This window comes from Siphateles boraxobius, unplaced genomic scaffold (genome assembly GCF_051911475.1).
Source record: "Siphateles boraxobius isolate OS27281-9 unplaced genomic scaffold, OSU_SipBor_1 9, whole genome shotgun sequence".
NCBI lineage: Eukaryota > Metazoa > Chordata > Actinopteri > Cypriniformes > Leuciscidae > Siphateles > Siphateles boraxobius.
In genome coordinates this window covers 7,709,522-7,730,164 of record NW_027509219.1, presented here as the reverse complement: position 1 = coordinate 7,730,164, position 20,643 = coordinate 7,709,522, and the positions used below count along the sequence as shown (strand labels likewise).

At 36.9% G+C, this 20,643-nt stretch overlaps 1 protein-coding gene across 2 annotated transcripts in view; it reads left to right on the top strand.

Annotated features, from left to right (window-relative positions):
* Positions 1–20,643, top strand: part of adam9a (ADAM metallopeptidase domain 9a) — an 81,166-nt gene that overhangs the window by 45,951 nt on the left and 14,572 nt on the right. For both annotated transcript variants that reach the window (XM_077223240.1, XM_077223239.1), the window contains 9 exons: positions 8,199–8,270; positions 10,151–10,320; positions 11,027–11,108; positions 11,244–11,377; positions 11,460–11,631; positions 13,717–13,809; positions 14,234–14,429; positions 15,146–15,251; positions 15,355–15,538. In XM_077223240.1, the coding sequence (XP_077079355.1) occupies positions 8,199–8,270; positions 10,151–10,320; positions 11,027–11,108; positions 11,244–11,377; positions 11,460–11,631; positions 13,717–13,809; positions 14,234–14,429; positions 15,146–15,251; positions 15,355–15,538 (1,209 nt within the window). The remainder of the gene's footprint in view (positions 1–8,198; positions 8,271–10,150; positions 10,321–11,026; positions 11,109–11,243; positions 11,378–11,459; positions 11,632–13,716; positions 13,810–14,233; positions 14,430–15,145; positions 15,252–15,354; positions 15,539–20,643) is intronic.

Genomic DNA, 20,643 nt, shown 5'->3' with positions numbered 1-20,643 from the left:
AGCTTTGTATTTCTTTCTGTTTTGAACCATCATTTACTACCATTTCTAGTTGTTTATACTACTAAATACAGCTTAGACAACATCTCAGATTAACCTGACATCGCTAGCTTCCGTTATTGTTAGAACAACACGCTAGTAACACGCTAGCCTTTTAACGCGCCACCCGTGCGCTCAGTTATTTATTTATTTTTCTCTCGCGCGCCCGCGCCTCTGAGTTCATAAAAAGCCCAGGTGAGTAAGAATCAGTCAACAAACACGGTGAGTAATGTCTTGTCCTGTTATTGTCACCTGCACTTCATGTTACATGTTTAGCATAGCCTTCCCCGTCGGCAATATAGGGTTTATATGTGATAAATGCAAGGAAACAGTCAGGCTGACGGAGAAGATTTCAGAATTAGAAACACGCATCCAAACTTTAATTGAGGATAGTAAGTGTGCCAGAGCTTTAGATTCTACTTTGGATGCGCCTAGCATAGTGAACTCTTTACATGATTCGGTTCCGGCTGAATTATTGCCTGTGCAGCCAGGCAGATGGGTGACAGTGAGGGATCGCTCTAGTCACGGATCAAAAAACCACTCTTCCGTTCCGATTACCACAACAAATCGATTTGCCCCACTCAGTGAAACACCCATTAGAATTCTGTTGATTGTGCCCTGGTAATTGGCGATTCTATTACACGGAACGTGAAAATAGGGACACCAGCAAACATAGTCACATGTTTGCCGGGAGCCAGAGCGCCTGACATCAAAGCAAATTTAAAAGTACTGGCTAATGCTAATCGTAAATTCTCTAAGATTGTTATTCACGTCGGCACTAATGATGTTCGACTCCGCCAGTCGGAGATCACCAAAATTAATATTAAAGAGGTCTTTGAACTGGCAAGTACGATGTCAGGCACTGTAATTTGCTCTGGCCCCCTTCCTGTTCGAAGGAGTGATGAGATAGTTAGCAGATTGTCATCACTCAATGGCTGGCTGTCTAAGTGGTGTCCGCAAAATAATATAGAATTCATAGACAATTGGAAAAGTTTTTGGGGCAAACCTGACCTGTTGAAAAGAGATGGTATTCATCCCTCCTGGGATGGTGCTGGTCTTCTCTCTAGTAATTTGGCTCATAGTCTTAGAGACAAAACATGACAATCTGGGGCTCAGGTCAGGAAGCAGACAAACTGGCAAAACGACCGTCTGCTAGCGGCCTCGCGTCACCAAGGTCAGATAAATCCCATCACATAGAGGCTCTTTCACCTAGATATCATCATATAGAGACTGTGTCTGTTCCCTGAATTTGGAAATCCAAAAAAAACGTCCAAACCGATCTAAGGTTAAAAATGTAATTGATATTCAACAAATAAAAAATAGATATAATACAGATGAGCAAACGATAAAGCTTGGGTTGCTGAATATTCGATCCCTTACTTCAAAAGCACTCATAGTTAATGATATGATTTCAGATTATAACCTAGATGTGCTGTGTATGACAGAAACCTGGCTAAAACCAGACGATTACATTACTTTAAATGAGTCCACCTCTCATGATTACTGTTATAAACATGAACCTCGCGTGAAAGGCAAAGGGGGAGGTGTCGCTGTAATTTATAGTAATATTTTCAAAACCACTAAAAAATCTAGTTTAAAATATACTTCTTTTGAAGTGTTGGTGCTTAATGTAAAAATATATAATGTAAACGATAAATCAAGTTTGAGAATTCTGCTGGCAACTGTCTACAGGCCACCAGGGCACCATAAAGATTTTATCAAAGAATTTGCTGACTTTCTATCAGAATTAGTATTGACTGCAGATAAAGTCCTAATTGTTGGTGATTTTAATATACATGTAGATAATGGAAAAGATGCAATGGGATTGGCATTTAAAGACATTCTTAACTCTATTGGAGTTAGACAACACGTGTCAGGACCTACTCATTGTCGTAATCATACTCTAGATCTAATATTATCACATGGAATCAATGTTGATGCTGTTGAAATTCTGCAGCAGAGATACGACATCTCAGATCATTATCTAGTCTCATGTAAATTACATTTAGCCAAGGCTGCAAAGCCAACTCCGTGTTACAAGTATATTAGACCTATCACTTCTGCCACTAAAGATTGCTTTATCAATAATCTTCCTAATCAGTTTCATCGTCTCAGCATCCCAGATAGCTTAGAAGAACTTGATATTGCAACAGAAACTTTTAACTCTCTCCTTTCCAGCACTTTAGATACAGTTGCTCCGTTGCGCTTAAAGAAGATTAAAGAAAGCAGCCAGAAAAATGGAGCGCAACTGGAAGAAAACAAAACTAGAGGTATTTCGGATTTCATGGAAGGAGAGCTCGATTGCTTACAGAGAGGCTTTAAAAGCTGATAGATCTGCTTATTTTTCAACCCTATTAAAAGAAAATAAACATAATCCAAGGTATTTATTTGAAAAAGTGGCTACACTAACGAAAAATAAAGCTTCAAGCCCAGAAGTTTCCAAGAAATACAGCAGTAATGACTTTATGAACTTCTTCACTTATAAGATTGATAATATTAGGGACAAAATTATAACTATGCAACCGTCTACTACAGCATCACATCAGGGAGTGCATTATAGTCTCCCCGAGGTAAAATTTGATTCATTTGTTGCCATAGGAGAGGAAGAATTTTGCAAACTCGTTAATTCATCTAAATCGACAACATGTATGTTAGACCCTATACCGACTAAACTACTGAAAGAGATGCTTCCAGAAGTCATAGATCCTCTTCTTAACATCGTTAATTCATCTTTGTCTCTAGGATACGTACCAAAAACCTTTAAGCTGGCTATGATTAAACCGCTTGTTAAAAAAACGCAACTTGATCTTACAGAATTAGTCAATTACAGGCCGATCTCAAATCTACCTTTTCTGTCAAAGATACTAGAAAAGGCAGTATCCTCACAACTGTGTTCCTTTCTTAAAAGAAATGGTAACTGCGAGGATTTCCAGTCAGGATTTAGACCGCACCATAGCATTGAGACAGCTCTCATTAGAGTCACAAATGATTTGCTCTTATCATCCGATCGTGGTTGTATCTCTCTATTAGTGTTACTTGATCTTAGTGCTGCATTTGACACCATTGACCACAACATTCTCTTAAATAGACTAGAAAACTATGTTGGCATTAGTGGAATTGCATTAGAATGGTTTAAATCATATTTATCTGACCGCTATCAGTTTGTAGCAGTAAATGAAGAGATGTCTTATCGATCACAAGTTCAGTATGGCGTACCACAAGGCTCAGTACTAGGACCGCTGCTGTTCACTCTGTACATGCTACCTTTAGGAGATATCATTAGGAAACATGGAATTAGCTTTCACTGTTATGCTGATGATACTCAGCTCTATATTTCTTCCAAACCTAACGAAACTCACCAATTCACAAAATTATCGGAATGCATAGTTGATATCAAAAATTGGATGACTAGTAATTTCCTACTACTAAATTCTGAAAAAACAGAGATTCTAATTATTGGACAAAAAACTTCCACACGTAATAACCTAGAATACAGTCTAACACTTGATGGCTGCTCTGTTAAGTCTTCGTCGTCAGTTAGGAACCTGGGTGTGCTCTTTGATACCAATCTTTCATTTGCAAGTCACGTGTCTAGTGTCTGTAAAACCGCATTTTTCCATCTTAAAAATATATCTAAATTACGTCATATGCTCTCATTGACAAATGCGGAACAACTAGTTCATGCGTTCATGACATCAAGGCTAGATTATTGTAATGCTCTACTGGGTGGTTGCCCTGCACGCTTAATAAACAAACTACAGCTAGTTCAAAACGCAGCCGCTAGAGTTCTTACCAGAACCAGGAAGTACGACCATATTAGCCCGGTTCTGTCAACACTGCATTGGCTCCCTATTAAACATCGTATAAATTTTAAAATATTGCTGATTACTTACAAAGCAAGTGGTTTAAATGGTTTAGCTCCCCAGTACTTGAGCGAGCTCTTAACGCATTATAGTCCTTCACGTCTATTGCGATCTCAAAACTCCGGCCAGTTGATAATACCTACAATATATAAATCGACTGCTGGCGGTAGATCCTTTTCCTATTTAGCACCAAAACTTTGGAACAATCTTCCTAACATTGTCCGGGAAGCAGACACAGTCTGTCAGTTCAAAGCTAGACTAAAAACACATCTCTTTGACCTAGCATTCACATAACACTCTATAGCCTTCTATAATTCAATGTTAGGCTGCTTAGATTAGGTCAGCCGGAACTGGGAACACTTCCCTCATATCCTGATGTACTCTTTACATCATAAGAAGAATGGCATCTACGCTAATTTTAGTGTCTTTGTTTATCCCGAGGTTTTCCCGCAGCCTGCTGGATCCAGGCCGTTTCCAGATCTGACGAAGGACTTTCGCCTGGACCTGATGACAATGCAATGCTGAAGTGCCAACTACCCTCTCCCTATGGAGGATCCCTATACCACTCTACAGATAAAGCGTTGTGGAATTTTTCGGTTCGCGTACCTACCCAAAGTGATAAGATAAAATAAAAATTCTGCATCAAAATTTATAGACAAGTAGTTTGTTCAGGCATGGTTTGTAAGGAATTACAAACCTGCGCACATATATTCAAACGCACATAACTATAGAATCAATTCTTAATGCGCATGTGAACGCCATCAGCGTCTATCACAGGTTCACGTTTAAAGTCTGTTTAGAGAGAACGGTGTCGTCTTAGCGGCCCCTAATTTAATAACAAATGATCATTTAGACGGAAGTGAATCAATCAAAACTAACTTTAGCTGGAAAAATTTTATTCAAGAGCCACTATAAAACCAAACCAATCTCTGTTACCTTAAATTATATGTTTATCTCTGTAAAGCTGCTTTGAAACAATCTACATTGTTAAAAGCGCTATATAAATGAGGATGACTTGACTTGACTTGAGAAAGTGAATGGATCTACTCTAGAGTAACAAACGAGAAACAGCATAGTCTCTATGCTCCACCACTACCTTCACAACGACCCTAGAGCCATAGCTGAAGCCGAGCCAACTAACTCCAGAGGAACGTTGGTTGATGTCAAGTGTTTTTTAAATGACATCTTCAAGCTACTCCCCTTCACCAGTGAATGTTCATATTCGTTTTGTTCATATTACATTTTTATTGTTAGTATGAATTACATTAATTTGACAGATAGCATTCGCTGCTGTTGACCAGGCTAGCGCCATTCAGAGCTGCCAACTCTCACGAATTCACCGTCACCGATTCTGTCAATGTTATTACGCAATTCAAACAAAAAATACAGTTTTGGCGCTTGTAAATTTTAACGTTACACGACAGATCCCTAGCGCAATTGAACCGATCATCTCTACTAGCCAATAGTAAAAACACACGAACACTGTTGAAAGATACAGTAAGTTATGCTACAACTTAACAGGTAACACTTTACGGTAAGGGTACATGAATTATCATGAATTCATATATAAATTCATGCATGAATTATGCATAAATTCATGGATTAATATCTCATGAATCATCAGGAACTAACACGAGTTCAAAGTTTTTCATTCATGATTTCATGGATGAACAACACCTTAATTAAAACATTAACTAAGATGAGCACATCATCATGAATTATGATTTATTTCGCATGATCATGATGTTTTCTTTGTTCACAGTTATGCCACCATTAATAGCACATTGTTCATCAGCGTTTCAAAGGACTAGTCACCACTTTAGTTGAAGGACCACACACATGATGAAGTCATTGATAGATAATGCTTAGTTAATGATGACTACTGTATTTGAATGCCAACAGAATTTGTGTGCTATGAGTTGTGATTGGTCTATTTTGGGGTCTGTCCAATACAGTAGTCATCATTAACTAAGCATTATCTACCAATGACTTCATCGTGTGTGGCCCCTCAACTAAAGTGGTGACTAGGTCACTGACCTAGACAAAGACCAAATAAAACATAAAGGTCATGCGTAGTAAATCATAATTCATGATGATGTGCTCATCTTAGTTAATCGTTTAATTAAGGTGTTGTTCATCCATGAAATCATGAATGAAAAACGTTGAACTCGTGTTAGTTCCTGATGATTCATGAGATATTAATGCATGAATGAATGCAGAATTCATGCATGAATTTATACATGAATTCATGATAATTCATGTACCCTTACCGTAAATTGTTACCACTTGTATTCCTCATACATAATACCGACCAATAATTTTTTTAATCAGCGTGTAGAGGTCAATAACATAGCTGGAGAACAAATATGTCAGATTTAGTTACCTCAGGAAAGCAATTTAGTAAACATAATATAGTATTAAACAAAATATTTTATAAACATAATATATCCAAAAGAAATGTTGCAAGTTCGGAGTCGAACCTCATTTCTTTCATTTCCATTAGTTGTTTCCAACGATGGAAAGCAGTGCCAATGTTAACTCTGGTTCTGCTCCTTTTTCGATCTGATTTTATTTGAGATCCCAAGCGCGTTTTTTCCCCTGCAGCGGGTGGTTGTGGTGGTAGTAAGGGTCTCTTGCCAAGGGCTTCAGCCATTCTTCCGCTCTCTTCCCTGACCTGAACTGTAGTAGTGGGGTGTACTTTCCACACGATTGACATCAGGTTCAAGTACGCCCACAAGGCGTGCGACTTATTCGTGTATTGCAGTTTGGCTGGTGGTTATGTTGCCCGCATACCGCCTCCCATGGCCGAAACTGGCATTATGAGTCGGGCCGGGGCTAGTAATTTAGCATGCTAATTCAGGTTGATATCTCTGCAACACTATAACTTTTCATTTTTTTATGACATCATCGCCCTTATTTCTTCTAATTCTTTTGATCCGTGTAACTCATTTTTTGTATATTTTTAACTCAATTCTGACACATGGCACCTTTAAACTGAGAGCAGGTAGTGTAATGGTGCGTTCACACCGGACGCGAATAGCGCGTCAGGCGCGAGTGATTTCAATGGTAAGTCAATGCAAAGACGCGTTACGTGCGTAAAAAATTCCTGCGGCGCGAATGAGGCGTAGGGCACGGCGCGGTAGACGCGAATACGCCTCATTCGCGCGTCAAGTTTGCGCGAATTGAGCGTATGGCGCGTTAAGCGCGAATGATTTAGTTAGTGCTATTTGTGCATTCACGTGTTTGACGCGAATTCGCGTCTGCCGCCCGAGTTGAAAAATCTGAACTTCTGCATCAATTCGCGGCGCGTTAACCAATCAGGAGCCTAGCTGCTTGCTGCTGTCACGTGATGAAGTATCTGGATGCTACAATAAATTATTTTGTAATATGACTGTGGTTCTAATGCACAACAAAGCATATATTTTATCACATAAAACTTGATTTCAATATATGAGACATATTCATTTTGTATTGAATGATATTTATTCCATATCTAGATTATATGAAATATTATTATAATGTAAAGACAACCAACATACTGCATAAGTTCGTGTCTGGACAGTGTTGTGTGCGTGAGAGAGAAAAATCACAGGACAGATTAATCACTTTTGGAGGCTGGCTCCATTTATCATCAAAACAAAAATAAATGACGGATTAGGTGGATGAGGGCGAGGGTGATCCTCGCTCCGATGCGGGACAACAGGTCATCAAGCTGTAAGCGGGACAGGCGGAAGTACTGCTGAAAGCCGCCGTCATCCAGGCGCAGCTCCTGGAGCGAGCCAATGGTGAAACTCGCCACACTGGGTTCGCCTTCGAAGGGTCTGGTGGACACAAATACGGCGACGATTAGGCTACCCCTATGCCGCCGTTCTGCTCTCCAGAGCAAATACAGAGCGGTGACTCTCTCGATGAATGCTCGATCAACATAAAAAAGATGGCCGCCAACGGGTTTCGATTCTGACGCGCGTAAATTTCGCTTCAAACTTTTGTTTTTACTCGTGGCAGTTTCACTCTTGACACGCGAATTTTTTACAGTCTATGGAATTAACACAAAGTGGTCAAGCGTCAAACTAGACGCGGTAGACGCGAATTTGACGCGTTATTCGCGTCCGGTGTGAACGCACATAAGAGAATTAAATGGAAGTTTGGAGACATTTATTAAACATCTGGAGATATGTGGGATGAAAAGGTGATCACCCCTGTTTGGGTCATTGCAGCATCAATGTGAGAATTGTTCCATGTGAGAACTGCCCAATTTCTGAAAGTCTTTCTTGTTTTTCTTTTTTCTCTTTTCTACAGTATAACTACAAAAACAAGAATCATACAGCAGTTCGTGAGGAGATGGTTCAGATTGCTAACTATGTTGATAGTGTAAGTTATGTTGCATATTTTAAGATGGATGCAAATAATTCCTTTTATTCAATTCACATTTATTTGTCAAATATTGAAAATCATTATTTATATATCACTAAAAACAGTGATTATTAAGTGGTCTAGGAAGTAAGGTGTTCGTTTCCTCTTTTACGCTGATGATACTCAGCTCTTTATTTCTTCGCGCCCGACGGAACTAACCAATTCACAAAAGTAACGGAATGCATCGCTGATATAAAAAATTGGATGACTAGTAATTTCCTATTACTTAATTCTGAAATTGTAATTGTTAAAACAAAACTTTGCACGTAATAACCTAGAATACTGTCTAACACTTGATGGCTGCTCTGTCAAGTCTTCGTCGTCATTTAGGAACCTGGATGTCCTCTTTGATACCAATCTTTCATTTGAAAGCCACGTTTCTAGCATCTGTAAAACCGCATTCTTCCTTCTTAAAAATATATCTAAATTACGACATATGCTCTCAATGAAATGCAGAAAAGTTAGTTCATGCATTCATGACCTAAAGGCTGGATCATTGTAATGGTCTACTGGCTGGTTGCCCTGCACGCTTAATAAACAAACTACAGCTGGTCCAAAATGCAGCTGCTAGAGTTCTTACTAGAACCAGGAAGTATTTAGCCCGGTTCTGTCAACACTGCATTGGCTCCCTATTAAACATTGTATACATTTTTAAATATTGCTGATTACTTACAAAGCACTAAATGGTTTAGCTCTCTAGTACTTGAGCGAGCTCTTAACACATTATACCTGTAGTCCTTCACGTCTATTGTGATCTCAAAATTCTTGCCAGTTGATAATACCTAGAATATCAAAAATCAACTGCTGGCGGTAGATCCTTTTCCAATTTTGCTCCTAAACTCTGGATCAATCTTCCTAGCATTGTTCGGGATGCAGACACACTCTGGCAATTTAAATCTAGACTAAAAACAAATCACTTTAACTTTGCATACACATAGCACATTATCAACTTCTATAATTCAAATCATGTAAAATGATTATTAGGCTGCATAAATTTCCCATAGGTGTTAACATTTCCCATAACACCTGATGTACTCGTTACATTATAAGAAGAATGGCATCTACGCTAATATTAGTCTCGGTTTATCCTGATGTTTACCTTACTTACCCGGATGCAGGCCATATCCAGATCAGACGGAGGACCTGTTTCTAGATACGACCACAACGCAGCCCTGAAGTTTCAGCTGAGACCGTGTCAACTAGACTATCCCCTGCGAAGGCGTCATCGATGTGCAGATGAAAACGTTATCAAAATGATTACCGTTTACACGCATCCATGGAAACGGCTAAAAACACTGTATTATGCATGCCAGACAAGTTTTGGCAATGTCACTTTGTAAAGAAAGACTACACGTCTGCATTCAATTGCGCATACCTATAGACTAAACACGTAATACGCACGTCACCGTTTTCACAGATTCGCGTTGTTGAAGTTTACACGGAGATGATAACAGTTTCGCTTTCAAAACCCTTTTCAAAAACTTGCACTTTGAAACCTACTTTAAAGTTTGCGTTTCCAGGCCACTAAAACGCTTTCGAACTGAGCGCATTAAAAGTTTTGTTTTCAGTTCAAAACTGTGTCGTGTAAGCGGCCCCTAAGTTAATAACTAAAGATTTTTACAACGGAAATTAATCTCTTAAAAACCTACTTAAGCTTGACAATGACTTTCTTCTAGAGCTGCTGTAAAGCCAAAACAATCTTTGTTGCATTAATTTCCTATTATCACTTTAAAGCTGCTTTGAAACAATCTGTATTGTAAAAAGTACTATATAAATGAAGGTGACTTGACTTGACTAGTGATTTTCTCACTTGATCTATTTTTCCTGCTTCCCTTTAGATGTACATGACTCTGAATATTCGTATTGTGTTGGTGGGGCTGGAGATCTGGTCTGTGCAGAACTTCATCAATATTGATGGCAGTGCTGGAGAGGTGCTGGGCCGCTTTACTCAATGGAGAGAGAAAGAACTAGTTCACCGTCGTCGTCATGACAGTGCACAGCTCATCCTGTACGGGCCTTTCTCTGTTACAATTTAAATCAGATGTTAGAAGTGAGTCAGGAGAACATATATTATATAATCAATAAATTCATAGTAATATCACCCAAAGGGAGCTTGTACAGGGAACACAGGGATAAGGACCTAATACAAAGCCTCGCAGCACACCGTAATTTTCCATTACAAGATCAGATGTCTCTTCATTTACATAAACAAAATGCTAATATCACAGTGGCTGTAATGAAGTGCACGAGGAAAGTGATAGAGAACAAAAATAGTTTATAATAAAATAAACAAGAAACACTCAGGAGATCGTATGAGAACAAACTAACACTAAGACGATACTGGACAAGGGAACTAAGGAAACACAGGGCTTAAATAAATGGGGAGGTCTGACATTACTCATATTACTTACATTCTATAAGTATGTAGATCTTGCAGTATTCAGGTCTTGCTCGCAGCCAGAAACACTCTTTCCAAGCAAATTGAAAAACCTCCAGAATAGTTTTGTGCTAGTAGTTCTCAATAAATTATCGGTGCCGAAAAGAGAAAGTTCTTGCATTGTAAAGTATATCTTCAAAAGATCAAGAAAAATCCAGTTTTTCCTTATGTGATATATAGATCCCACTTTAGATTTATTGTTCTATGAATAATGATGTGCAGTTATGGCTGCAGAAATTCCCTGCCTGCCTGATTCTCTTTCACTCTCTTTTCACAGAAAGAAAGGATTTGGTGGAACGGCAGGCATGGCTTTCGTTGGCACGGCTTGTTCCAGAAGTCATGGTGGTGGAATTAATGCGGTATGATATCTCTGATCCACTTCTCAAATGCTACAGATGCTCACACACACTGTTAGTCAGTGTCTGCTGAACAGTGACTTTCACCAGTATCTAAATCTCTGTCTTTGTATGTATATGTGTGCATTTTTCCCTCAGTTTACCAATAATAATGTGATGTCATTTTCCTCCATCGTGGCTCATGAGCTGGGTCATAATCTTGGGATGAACCATGATGATGGCCGAAACTGTAAATGCGATGTCACGCACTGCATAATGAACTCAGGGGCAACGTGAGTGTTTTTTGTGTATAGTTTGTTAAAAATTTCAGTATGCTGCGAGATTTTTGTTTTGACACGTTTTTTTTGTCCTCAGTGGTTCTCGTAACTTTAGCAGCTGTAGTGCTGATGACTTTGAGAAGATGATCTTGAACTCAGGTGGCCGCTGTCTGCTGAACGTACCACGGCCGGACGAGGCATACAGCGCCCCCTTCTGCGGGAACAAGCTGGTGGATGTGGGCGAAGAGTGTGACTGTGGATCAGAGGAAGTGAGTCGTCTGATTCCAGATCAGTTTAGAGCTGATCCTGATTTGACACTTGTAAAGAACGTGATCATTGTTGGCTGATTTAGTAAGTAAATGTGCTGTTGAGCCAGTGATGTTCATGAAGGTCATGAAGACCAGGGCTGCATGCAACAACTAATTAATAAAATCAGTTCTTATTAATTATGAATATAATCGTAATAATAAACACAGCAAAAAAAAAGAAATATCCTCTTATTTTAACTGCTTTTATTTCCAACAAATGTCAAAAATAAATATTTATAATATATATATTATAATGTAATATTTGTATGAACATAAAATGATTGAATACCCAAGAAAAACTGAACAAGTTTCACTGACATTTGATGAACAGAAATAGAATAACAAGACCTTGACAAGGGTGGAGGGTCAATGTCAAAAGTAGCCGTCAGTATCTGGTGTGCTACTTTAAGTACTACAGGTCCTTCTCAAAAAATTAGTATATTGTGATAAAGTTCATTATTTTCCATAATGTAATGATAAAAAATCAAACTTGTATTTTATATACATATATTTTAGATTCATTGCACACAAAATGAAATATTTCAGGTCTTTTATCGTTTTAATACTGATGATCTTGGCATACAGCTCATGAAAACCCAAAATTCATATCTCAAAAAATTAGCATATTTCATCCGACCAATAAAAGAAGTGTTTTTAATACAAAAAAAGTCAATCTTCAAATAATTATGTTCAGTTATGCACTCAATACAGTTAATTGCTCTGGCCACATCCGCAGTCATCATGCCTCTCTGCAGTATGCCTATGGCATGTTCACTCAGGTGAGCAGGCACCCAATCCATCTTTCTTCTGATGTTTTTCAGAGTCACTAGGAAGGTCTCTTTTAATATCCTAAGTTATTGTAATTGTGACCTTGATTGTCTACCCTCTGTAAACTTTTAGTGTCTTTAGGACTGTTCCACAGGTGAATGTACAATGATTGTTTATGGTTCATTGAACAAGTATGAACAACATTGTTTAAACCAGAGCATGTGAGCGGAGCGGTAATAATCCCTCTGGGCCGTAGAGAACCTTTCTGAAGATTCCTCTCTGCTCGCTCAGTCCGCTCAGAATCTTTGAAACAAGCAATAGGTCAATGTAATGGAGTTTAAATAAATGTTTAATATAAAAGTTGTGAACCTACATAAATGCACAGTAGTTAAGAACGAAAAAGGAGATAAAATTTAAAGGGAGAAACTGAGTTAGCAAAGATTCTTTTTGTGATATACTCACAGCGAAGTTCTTTTTCGTTCTTTGCTTAGGGGTAAAAAGAAGTTTGAAATAACTTCGCTGCTGTTAGTGAACATCCCAAAGCCGTTCACTCTGCTGAGAGTGGCTTTTAGATGAATATGTGAATGTGTGCTGTGCACCTTCCTCTCAATAACAAAATAAGCTAAAAATTGACACTCAACTAAAATGAAAGCTGTGAGAATACAGCAGTAAAGAAAGCAGCTGATCATAGAGATGTGGATATGTTTGATTCAGCTCTAGAATCAATTTAGAACTTGCATTACATTTATTAATACCACTTTATACAAAATATTGATTTAAAGCATAGGTCTTCAACCCTGCTCCTTGGGACCCACTGTCCTGCAGTTTAGCTACAACCCTGATCAAACACACCTAAACCAGCTAATCAAGGTCTTTAGGGTTGCCTGAAAATACACAGTTCAGGTGAGCTGAAGCAGGTTGGAAGTAAACTTTGCTGGACAGTAGGTCCCCAGGGACAGGGTTGAATATCTAGGCTTTAAAGCCACAAATATTCACTGTAATTACAATCAGAAATACGTATAGTACAGAGAAATTTCATGTTGGATTTGAGTGAACTTTGTTTTACCAGTGGTCTGGCACAGAACGTTACACTGCCCTGCTTTGCTCACATGCTGTGGTTTATACCTATCCTGTAAAGCTTGTTTGGATTTTACAAAATTATCTATTAAAATACAATATCCTAAAAAAGGGATGTTTATTTTTTTGCTCAGTTTAGTTTGTTGCATCCTAATGAAGAATATCGAGAACTTCTGAAGGTTGATTATGTAAATGTTTCAGGAGTGTGAGAAGGACCCGTGCTGTGAGCCAAAAACGTGTAAGCTGAGGTCATGGGCTCAGTGTGCGTACGGGGTCTGCTGCAAGAACTGCCGGGTAATTAAACCTTTTCTAACACAGTAGCTCTGCTCCTAACCTTGAGATGCAATGTTGTTGTTATTGTTAACTTAAAAATGAATTTTAATTAAAAGAGAGCTATACTATAATATAGTACTACTATTTATATACTATAATAGTAATAGCAATGATACTAAAATAACACTTGCAAGATGCATGCCATGCTGGTTATAAGATAAAATTGTGCCAAATTGTGAGGCAATACATGTATTCTTTTCGCAATGAGTTTAAGATTAAATTTGTCTAGTTCGGTTATATATATATTTTCCATTAAAGCATCAAACTTGTCACCAAGCAGCTCACTTGGACTGAGTTAATATATACATGCATATGCCATTTGACAATATGCAGTTGTACTTTTTGCTCACATGTTCTGATTAATTTTTCTCTCTCGATCTATCAGTTTTTACCTGGTGGCACTGAGTGCAGAAGCAGCACTGATGAATGTGATTTGGCAGAGTATTGTAACGGCACATCTGCCCTCTGTCAGAACGACGTCTACATACAGAACGGCCATCCTTGCAAACAAGACCAGGCTTACTGCTACAACGGCCAGTGCCAACACTATGACACCCAGTGTCAGGCCATTTTTGGCACAAGTGAGTACACTATTTTGTACTTGTAGGGCTGGGTAATATAAGGATTAAGAATTTTTTTTATCCAGTATTGATTAAAATAAAAGATATTCTGATTTAAATTATTGCTTATATTCCCTACCCCTATTTTGCCCTGATCTAAGCATAAAAAAAAATTTTTCAAAATGATTATGAACAGTTAGTTAGAAAGACATAACCACAAAATTTGTGAGCTGATCATATACTAATATCATGTATAGTATTTTACATTAAGTTGAAACAATAAATCAACATGAGAAGCTGATTGATATTATGTTTATGTAATTATATGGTATAACACCAATGTTATTTGCAAACTTTCAAACTGATGAAGATGTTTGCTTAATTAGCTGGTGTTTTTTTCTATTTGCATTTGTTTTCTTCAGTTGCAGCGCATTAAGCTCTCTCTGCTACCGTAGGTTTACTTTTTCCGGCAGAGAAATGTAGTTTGCTTATCATCTGGCCATACAGCGGTGGGATGTTTTGATGTTCCGTTTTTCACACAGCACGATATGTTAGGGCTCACGCTCTTCAATAATAATGATAGAATATGACAGAACTTGTGTTTTAAAGCTAAACAGACACTGAATAATTCACTAAAAACTGTCCACGAGTTTTAGTTTTTGTTTAACTAAAAATTAAAGAGAAAATAGAAGTTTATATTCTGTAAATGTAACCCATCTGTCTTTGCCTGTGTGTAGAGGCTAAAGCTGCTCCTGAGCTGTGTTTTAAGGATGTGAACTCTAAAGGTGATCGCTTTGGAAACTGTGGCTACCATTCCAATGGATTTAAGAAGTGTGAAAGCAGGTACAGCACAAGATATACACCATTACAATTCAATTAAAATGCAGACTCGGCAATTCAAAATCTGAAATTTTATAAAAACATACACACGCTCTCATTCTTTCAGGAACGCCATGTGCGGGAAGCTACAGTGTGAGAACGTTCAATCGTCAGTCATATTTGGCATCAAGCCATCAATCATCCAGACCCCTATCGCCGGCACTACCTGCTGGGGCGTGGATTTCCTCCTGGGCTCTGATGTACCTGATCCCGGCATGGTCAACGAGGGCACCAAGTGTGGAGATAATAAGGTGACAGAGAAAGGGAACATTGAACATACAAAGTTTCTGCTTAAATTATGCACACAGATTGGCAAAATGTCTGTTGAATTATTTAGCCACTTTCATGTATGTGCACATATTCTTAAGTTGATGATACACAGGGCAACTTTTTGAGCAATGTTCCTGGGCAATCTTGCCGAGTGATTGTTGCTTGGGCACTTTCCCATTGAAAATGTGAAATAAATTTCTATCTGGATAATTTAGATTGGTCGTTGGCCCTGTGTCTCATCTGGTTGCCCGTTGACGGCAACATTGCCCATCAACATTGCTCAAAAAGTTGCCCTGTGTATCATCACCTTTAGGGATTCTGTGGGTCTTAAAAAAAGTCCTAATTTGCCCTTACATAATTTAAGGACTTATAAGTTCTTAAATCAGAGCAGGAATTCTTAAATTCTTAAAATCATGGCATTAAATGTTGCATGCATTGCAAAAACAATCAATAATTTTCAATATTCAATATTATGTCCTATTTTCCAATACAAATATCAAAATATCTTTGAATATATACATTTTCTTGAGATGCAAATGTAAGTCTTGAAATATTAAATAAAATGAAAAAAAAAGAACAGATAACTGTCAATGAGTTATCAAACTTCCCTTTAAGTTGATTTTTCTGAGACCATTGGCAGATATTTGTTCTTGTTTTAATCATAAACTCACTTCATTAAAAAAAAAAAAAGAATTCATATTTTTTTCCATTTTGTATCTAAATGCAGTGTGTGTGTGTGTGTGTGTGTGTGTGTGTCTGTCTGTCTGTCTGTCTGTCTGTCTCTGTATGTGTGTCTGTCTCTGTATGCGTGTGTGTGTCTGTCTCTGTATGCATGTCTGTCTGTGTGAAACGCAGAAATTTACATAACATATTGATGTATTGAGTTCCTTTCAACTTATTCCTTAAATTTTCTTTACTTGGTCTTAAAAAGGTCTTTATTAAATTTTACTTTTATAAAGCCTGCAGAAATCATGATTCTGTATTGGGATGATTCTTCAATTAAATGTTCTGCCCACTAGGATGATTTCTTTATTTTTCTCAAAGCAAACGTCCTTGCTTTAAAGGATGTATTGTAATAGATTGTATTGTGTCTCTTGAACTCCCTGTTGTTAACCTCTTGTGTGAATTTATTGTTAAATATGCCAATATACTTTTTTCCTGTATTTTCAGCCTATACCCTACCCAGACTTTTAAACGTTTTTTTCTCAATTATAAATATATAAAAACTGAAAAACTATGGAAATTCTACATTGGACTTATTCCTAATAAAACAAAAACAAATCATATTTTCATTACAAAAAGTTGCTGTTCCCAATATTACTGCCATTACCATCATGCCAAGCATTGCAGAGAACAATCAAGTTTCTCCTCAAATATATTATATTTGGTACAGATGTAAATATGAAGTGACTAATGAGTGACCGTAAAAAATCAGAAATGTCATTAGTTTTATGATTTTTCCATAATGATCAGACAGCAGCTTTTGTTTGTCATTATCAAACTGATCAGTACTTAGAATTTTTCATTAAGAAACATCAGTTAGTTTTATATTAATAATTTATTTTTATCAAAGTGTGTTGACTGCTAGTTAACTTGTTAGTTTGTCCAAGGCTTCTTCAACTTTTTTTCCAAAAACTGACAAAACAAACATCATTCACTTTGAAGGATGGTTCACCCAAAAATTGAAATTCTGTCATTTACTTACCCTCAAGTTGTTCACTTGGTCACCCTCAAAGAGCAAAGAAAAAAAAACTACAATAGAACAAAGACAAATGATTTTCAGGTAGAAAAACATTTCATATTAGAAATACTACATAAAATGTATAATCAAATGTATAATGAACAATGCAGTCTTTACTGTGTGAATTAAATATACATGTATTCAAAGTTACAAAAGATATTAAAGTTACAAAAGTGATTCAGTCAAGAGCAGTGAGAGATTTTCTCTTTTTTGTTGTTTGACTAACATTAATAACTAGAAAAAGTTTGTAGAAACAAACTTTAAGTTGACTTGTGAAAGTTTTGACCAGAAAGTTTGAAGAAGTTTAAAGTAGTTTGAAGTTTAAATTAGTTTGAATTTTAAAGTAGTTTGAAGTTTTGACCAGAAAGTTTGAAGAAGTTTAAAGTAGTTTGAAGTTTAAATTAGTTTGAATTTTAAAGTAGTTTGAAGTTTAAATTATTTTAAAGTTTAAATTAGTTTAAAGTTTAAATTAGTTTAAAGTAGTTTAACGTAGTTTAAAGTTTTAAATAGTTTAAAGTTTAAAGTAGTTTAAAGTAATTTAAGGTTGCTAGGGTGTTTCTAGTGGGCTGCCAAGGTGTTCTGGTGGTTGCTGGGTGGTTGCTAAGGCATTTTGGGTGGTTGCTAGGGTGTTCTAGGTGGTTGCTAGGCAGTTGCTAGGGTGTTGTAAGGTATTTTGGGTGGTTGCTATGGTGTTCTAGAGTATTTTGCTTGGTTGTTAGGGTGTTTTAAGGTATTTTGGGTGGTTGCTAGGGCGTTCTGGGAGGTTGCTAGGCAGTTGCTAGGGTGTTCTGGGGGTTGCTATGGTGTTCCTAGTGTGCTTAAGGCTATTTTGGGTGGTTGCTAGGGTGTTGCTGGGGTGTTTTAAGGTATTTTGGGTGGTTGCTAGGGTGTTCTGGGTGGTTGCTAGGGTGTTCTGGGTGGTTACCAGGCAGTTGCTAGGGTGTACTGGGTGGTTGCTATGGTGTTTTAAGGTGTTCTTGGTAGTTGCTAGGCAGTTGCTAGGGTGTTCTGGGTAGTTGCTAGGCGGTTGCTAGGGTGTTCTAGATGGTTGCTTGGGTGTTCTATGGTGTTCTTGGTTGTTGCTATGGTGTTCTAGGCTATTTTGGGTGGTTGCTATGGTGTTGCTAGGGTGTTTTATGGTATTGTGGGTCGTTGCTAGGCAGTTGCTATGGTGTTTTGGGTGGTTGCTAGGGTGTTCTATGGTAGTTTGGGTGGTTGCTATGGTGTTGTAAGGTATTTTGGGTGGTTGCTAGGCAGTTGCTAGGGTGTTCTGGATGGTTGCTAGGGTGTTCTGTGTGGTTGCTAGGCGATTGCTAGGGTGTTCTGGGTGGTTGCTATGGTGTTGCTAGGGTGTTTTAATGTGTTCTGGGTGGCTGCTATGGTGTTTTGGGTGGTTGCTAGGCAGTTGCTAGGGTGTTCTGGGTGGTTGCTATGGTGTTGCTAGGGTGTTGTAAGGTATTTTGGGTGGTTGCTAGGGTGTTCTGGGTGGTTGCTATGGTGAACTATTTATGAATTTAAAAGTTCATAATTGTATGAATTTAGGAAATTCATAATTGTATAAATTCATGAGTTCATAAGTTCAAATTCATGAAAAAGATTAGTTAGAAAGAAAGAAAGAATAGTTAGAAAGTATGAAAGATTAGCTAGAAAGAAAGAAAGATTAGTTAGAAAGAAAGAAAGATAGAGAGGTTAGAAAGAAAGATTAGGTAGAAAGAAAGAAAGAAAGAAAGAAAGAAGGATTAGTTAGAAAGAAAGAATGATTAGTTAGAAAGAAAGAAAGATGGATAAGTTAGAAAGAAAGGAAGATGGATAAGTTAGAAAGAAAGAAAAATGGATTAGTTAGATTAATTAGAAAGAAAAAGAAAGAAAGTTTAGTTAGAATGAAAGAAAGAATAGTTAGAAAGAAAGAAAGATTATTTAGAAAGAAAAAAGAAAGAATGATAAGTTAGAAAGAAAGAAAGATGGTTGCTAGGGTGTTCTGTGTGGTTGCTAGGCGATTGCTAGGGTGTTCTGGGTGGTTGCTATGGTGTTGCTAGGGTGTTTTAATGTGTTCTGGGTGGCTGCTATGGTGTTTTGGGTGGTTGCTAGGCAGTTGCTAGGGTGTTCTGGGTGGTTGCTATGGTGTTGCTAGGGTGTTGTAAGGTATTTTGGGTGGTTGCTAGGGTGTTCTGGGTGGTTGCTATGGTGAACTATTTATGAATTTAAAAGTTCATAATTGTATGAATTTAGGAAATTCATAATTGTATAAATTCATGAGTTCATAAGTTCAAATTCATGAAAAAGATTAGTTAGAAAGAAAGAAAGAAAGAATAGTTAGAAAGTATGAAAGATTAGCTAGAAAGAAAGAAAGATTAGTTAGAAAGAAAGATAGAGAGGTTAGAAAGAAAGATTAGGTAGAAAGAAAGAAAGAAAGAAGGATTAGTTAGAAAGAAAGAAAGATGGATAAGTTAGAAAGAAAGGAAGATGGATAAGTTAGAAAGAAAGAAAAATGGATTAGTTAGATTAATTAGAAAGAAAAAGAAAGAAAGAAAGTTTAGTTAGAATGAAAGGAAGAATAGTTAGAAAGAAAGAAAGATTATTTAGAAAGAAAAAAGAAAGAATGATAAGTTAGAAAGAAAGAAAGAAACAGATTAGTTATAAAGAAGGAAAGATAGATTAGTTAGAAAGAAAGATAGATTAGTTAGAAAGAAAGAAAGATTAGTTAGAAAGAAAGATAGATCAGTTAGAAAGAAAGATTAGTTAGAAAGAAAGATTAGTTAGAAAGAACGATAGATTAGTTTGGGAGAAAGAAAGATATATTAGTTAGTTAGAAAGAATGAAAGATTAGTTTGAAAGAAAAAAAGATAGATTAGTTAGAAAGAAAGATAGATTAGTTAGAAAGAAAGATAGAGTAGTTAGAAAGAAAGATAGATCAGTTAGAAAGAAAGAAAGATTAGTTAGAAAGAACGATAGATTAGTTAGAAAGAAAGATTAGTTAGTTAGAAAGAAAGAAAGATTAGTTTGAAAGAAAGAAAGATAGATTAGTTATAAAGAAAGATAGATTAGTTAGAAAGAACCATAGATTAGTTAGTTAGAAAGAAAGAAAGATTAGTTTGAAAGAAAGAAAGATAGATTAGTTATAAAGAAAGATAGATTAGTTAGAAAGAAAAAAGATGGATTAGTTAGATTATTTAGAAAGATAGATAGATTAGTTAGAAAGAAAGATTAGTTAGAAAGAAAAAATAAATATTAGCTAGAAAGAAAGATAGATTAGTTAGAAAGAAAGAAAGAAAGATATATTCATTAGAAAGAAAAAATGATAGATTATTTAGAAAGAAAAAAAGATAGATTAGTTAGAAAGAAAGA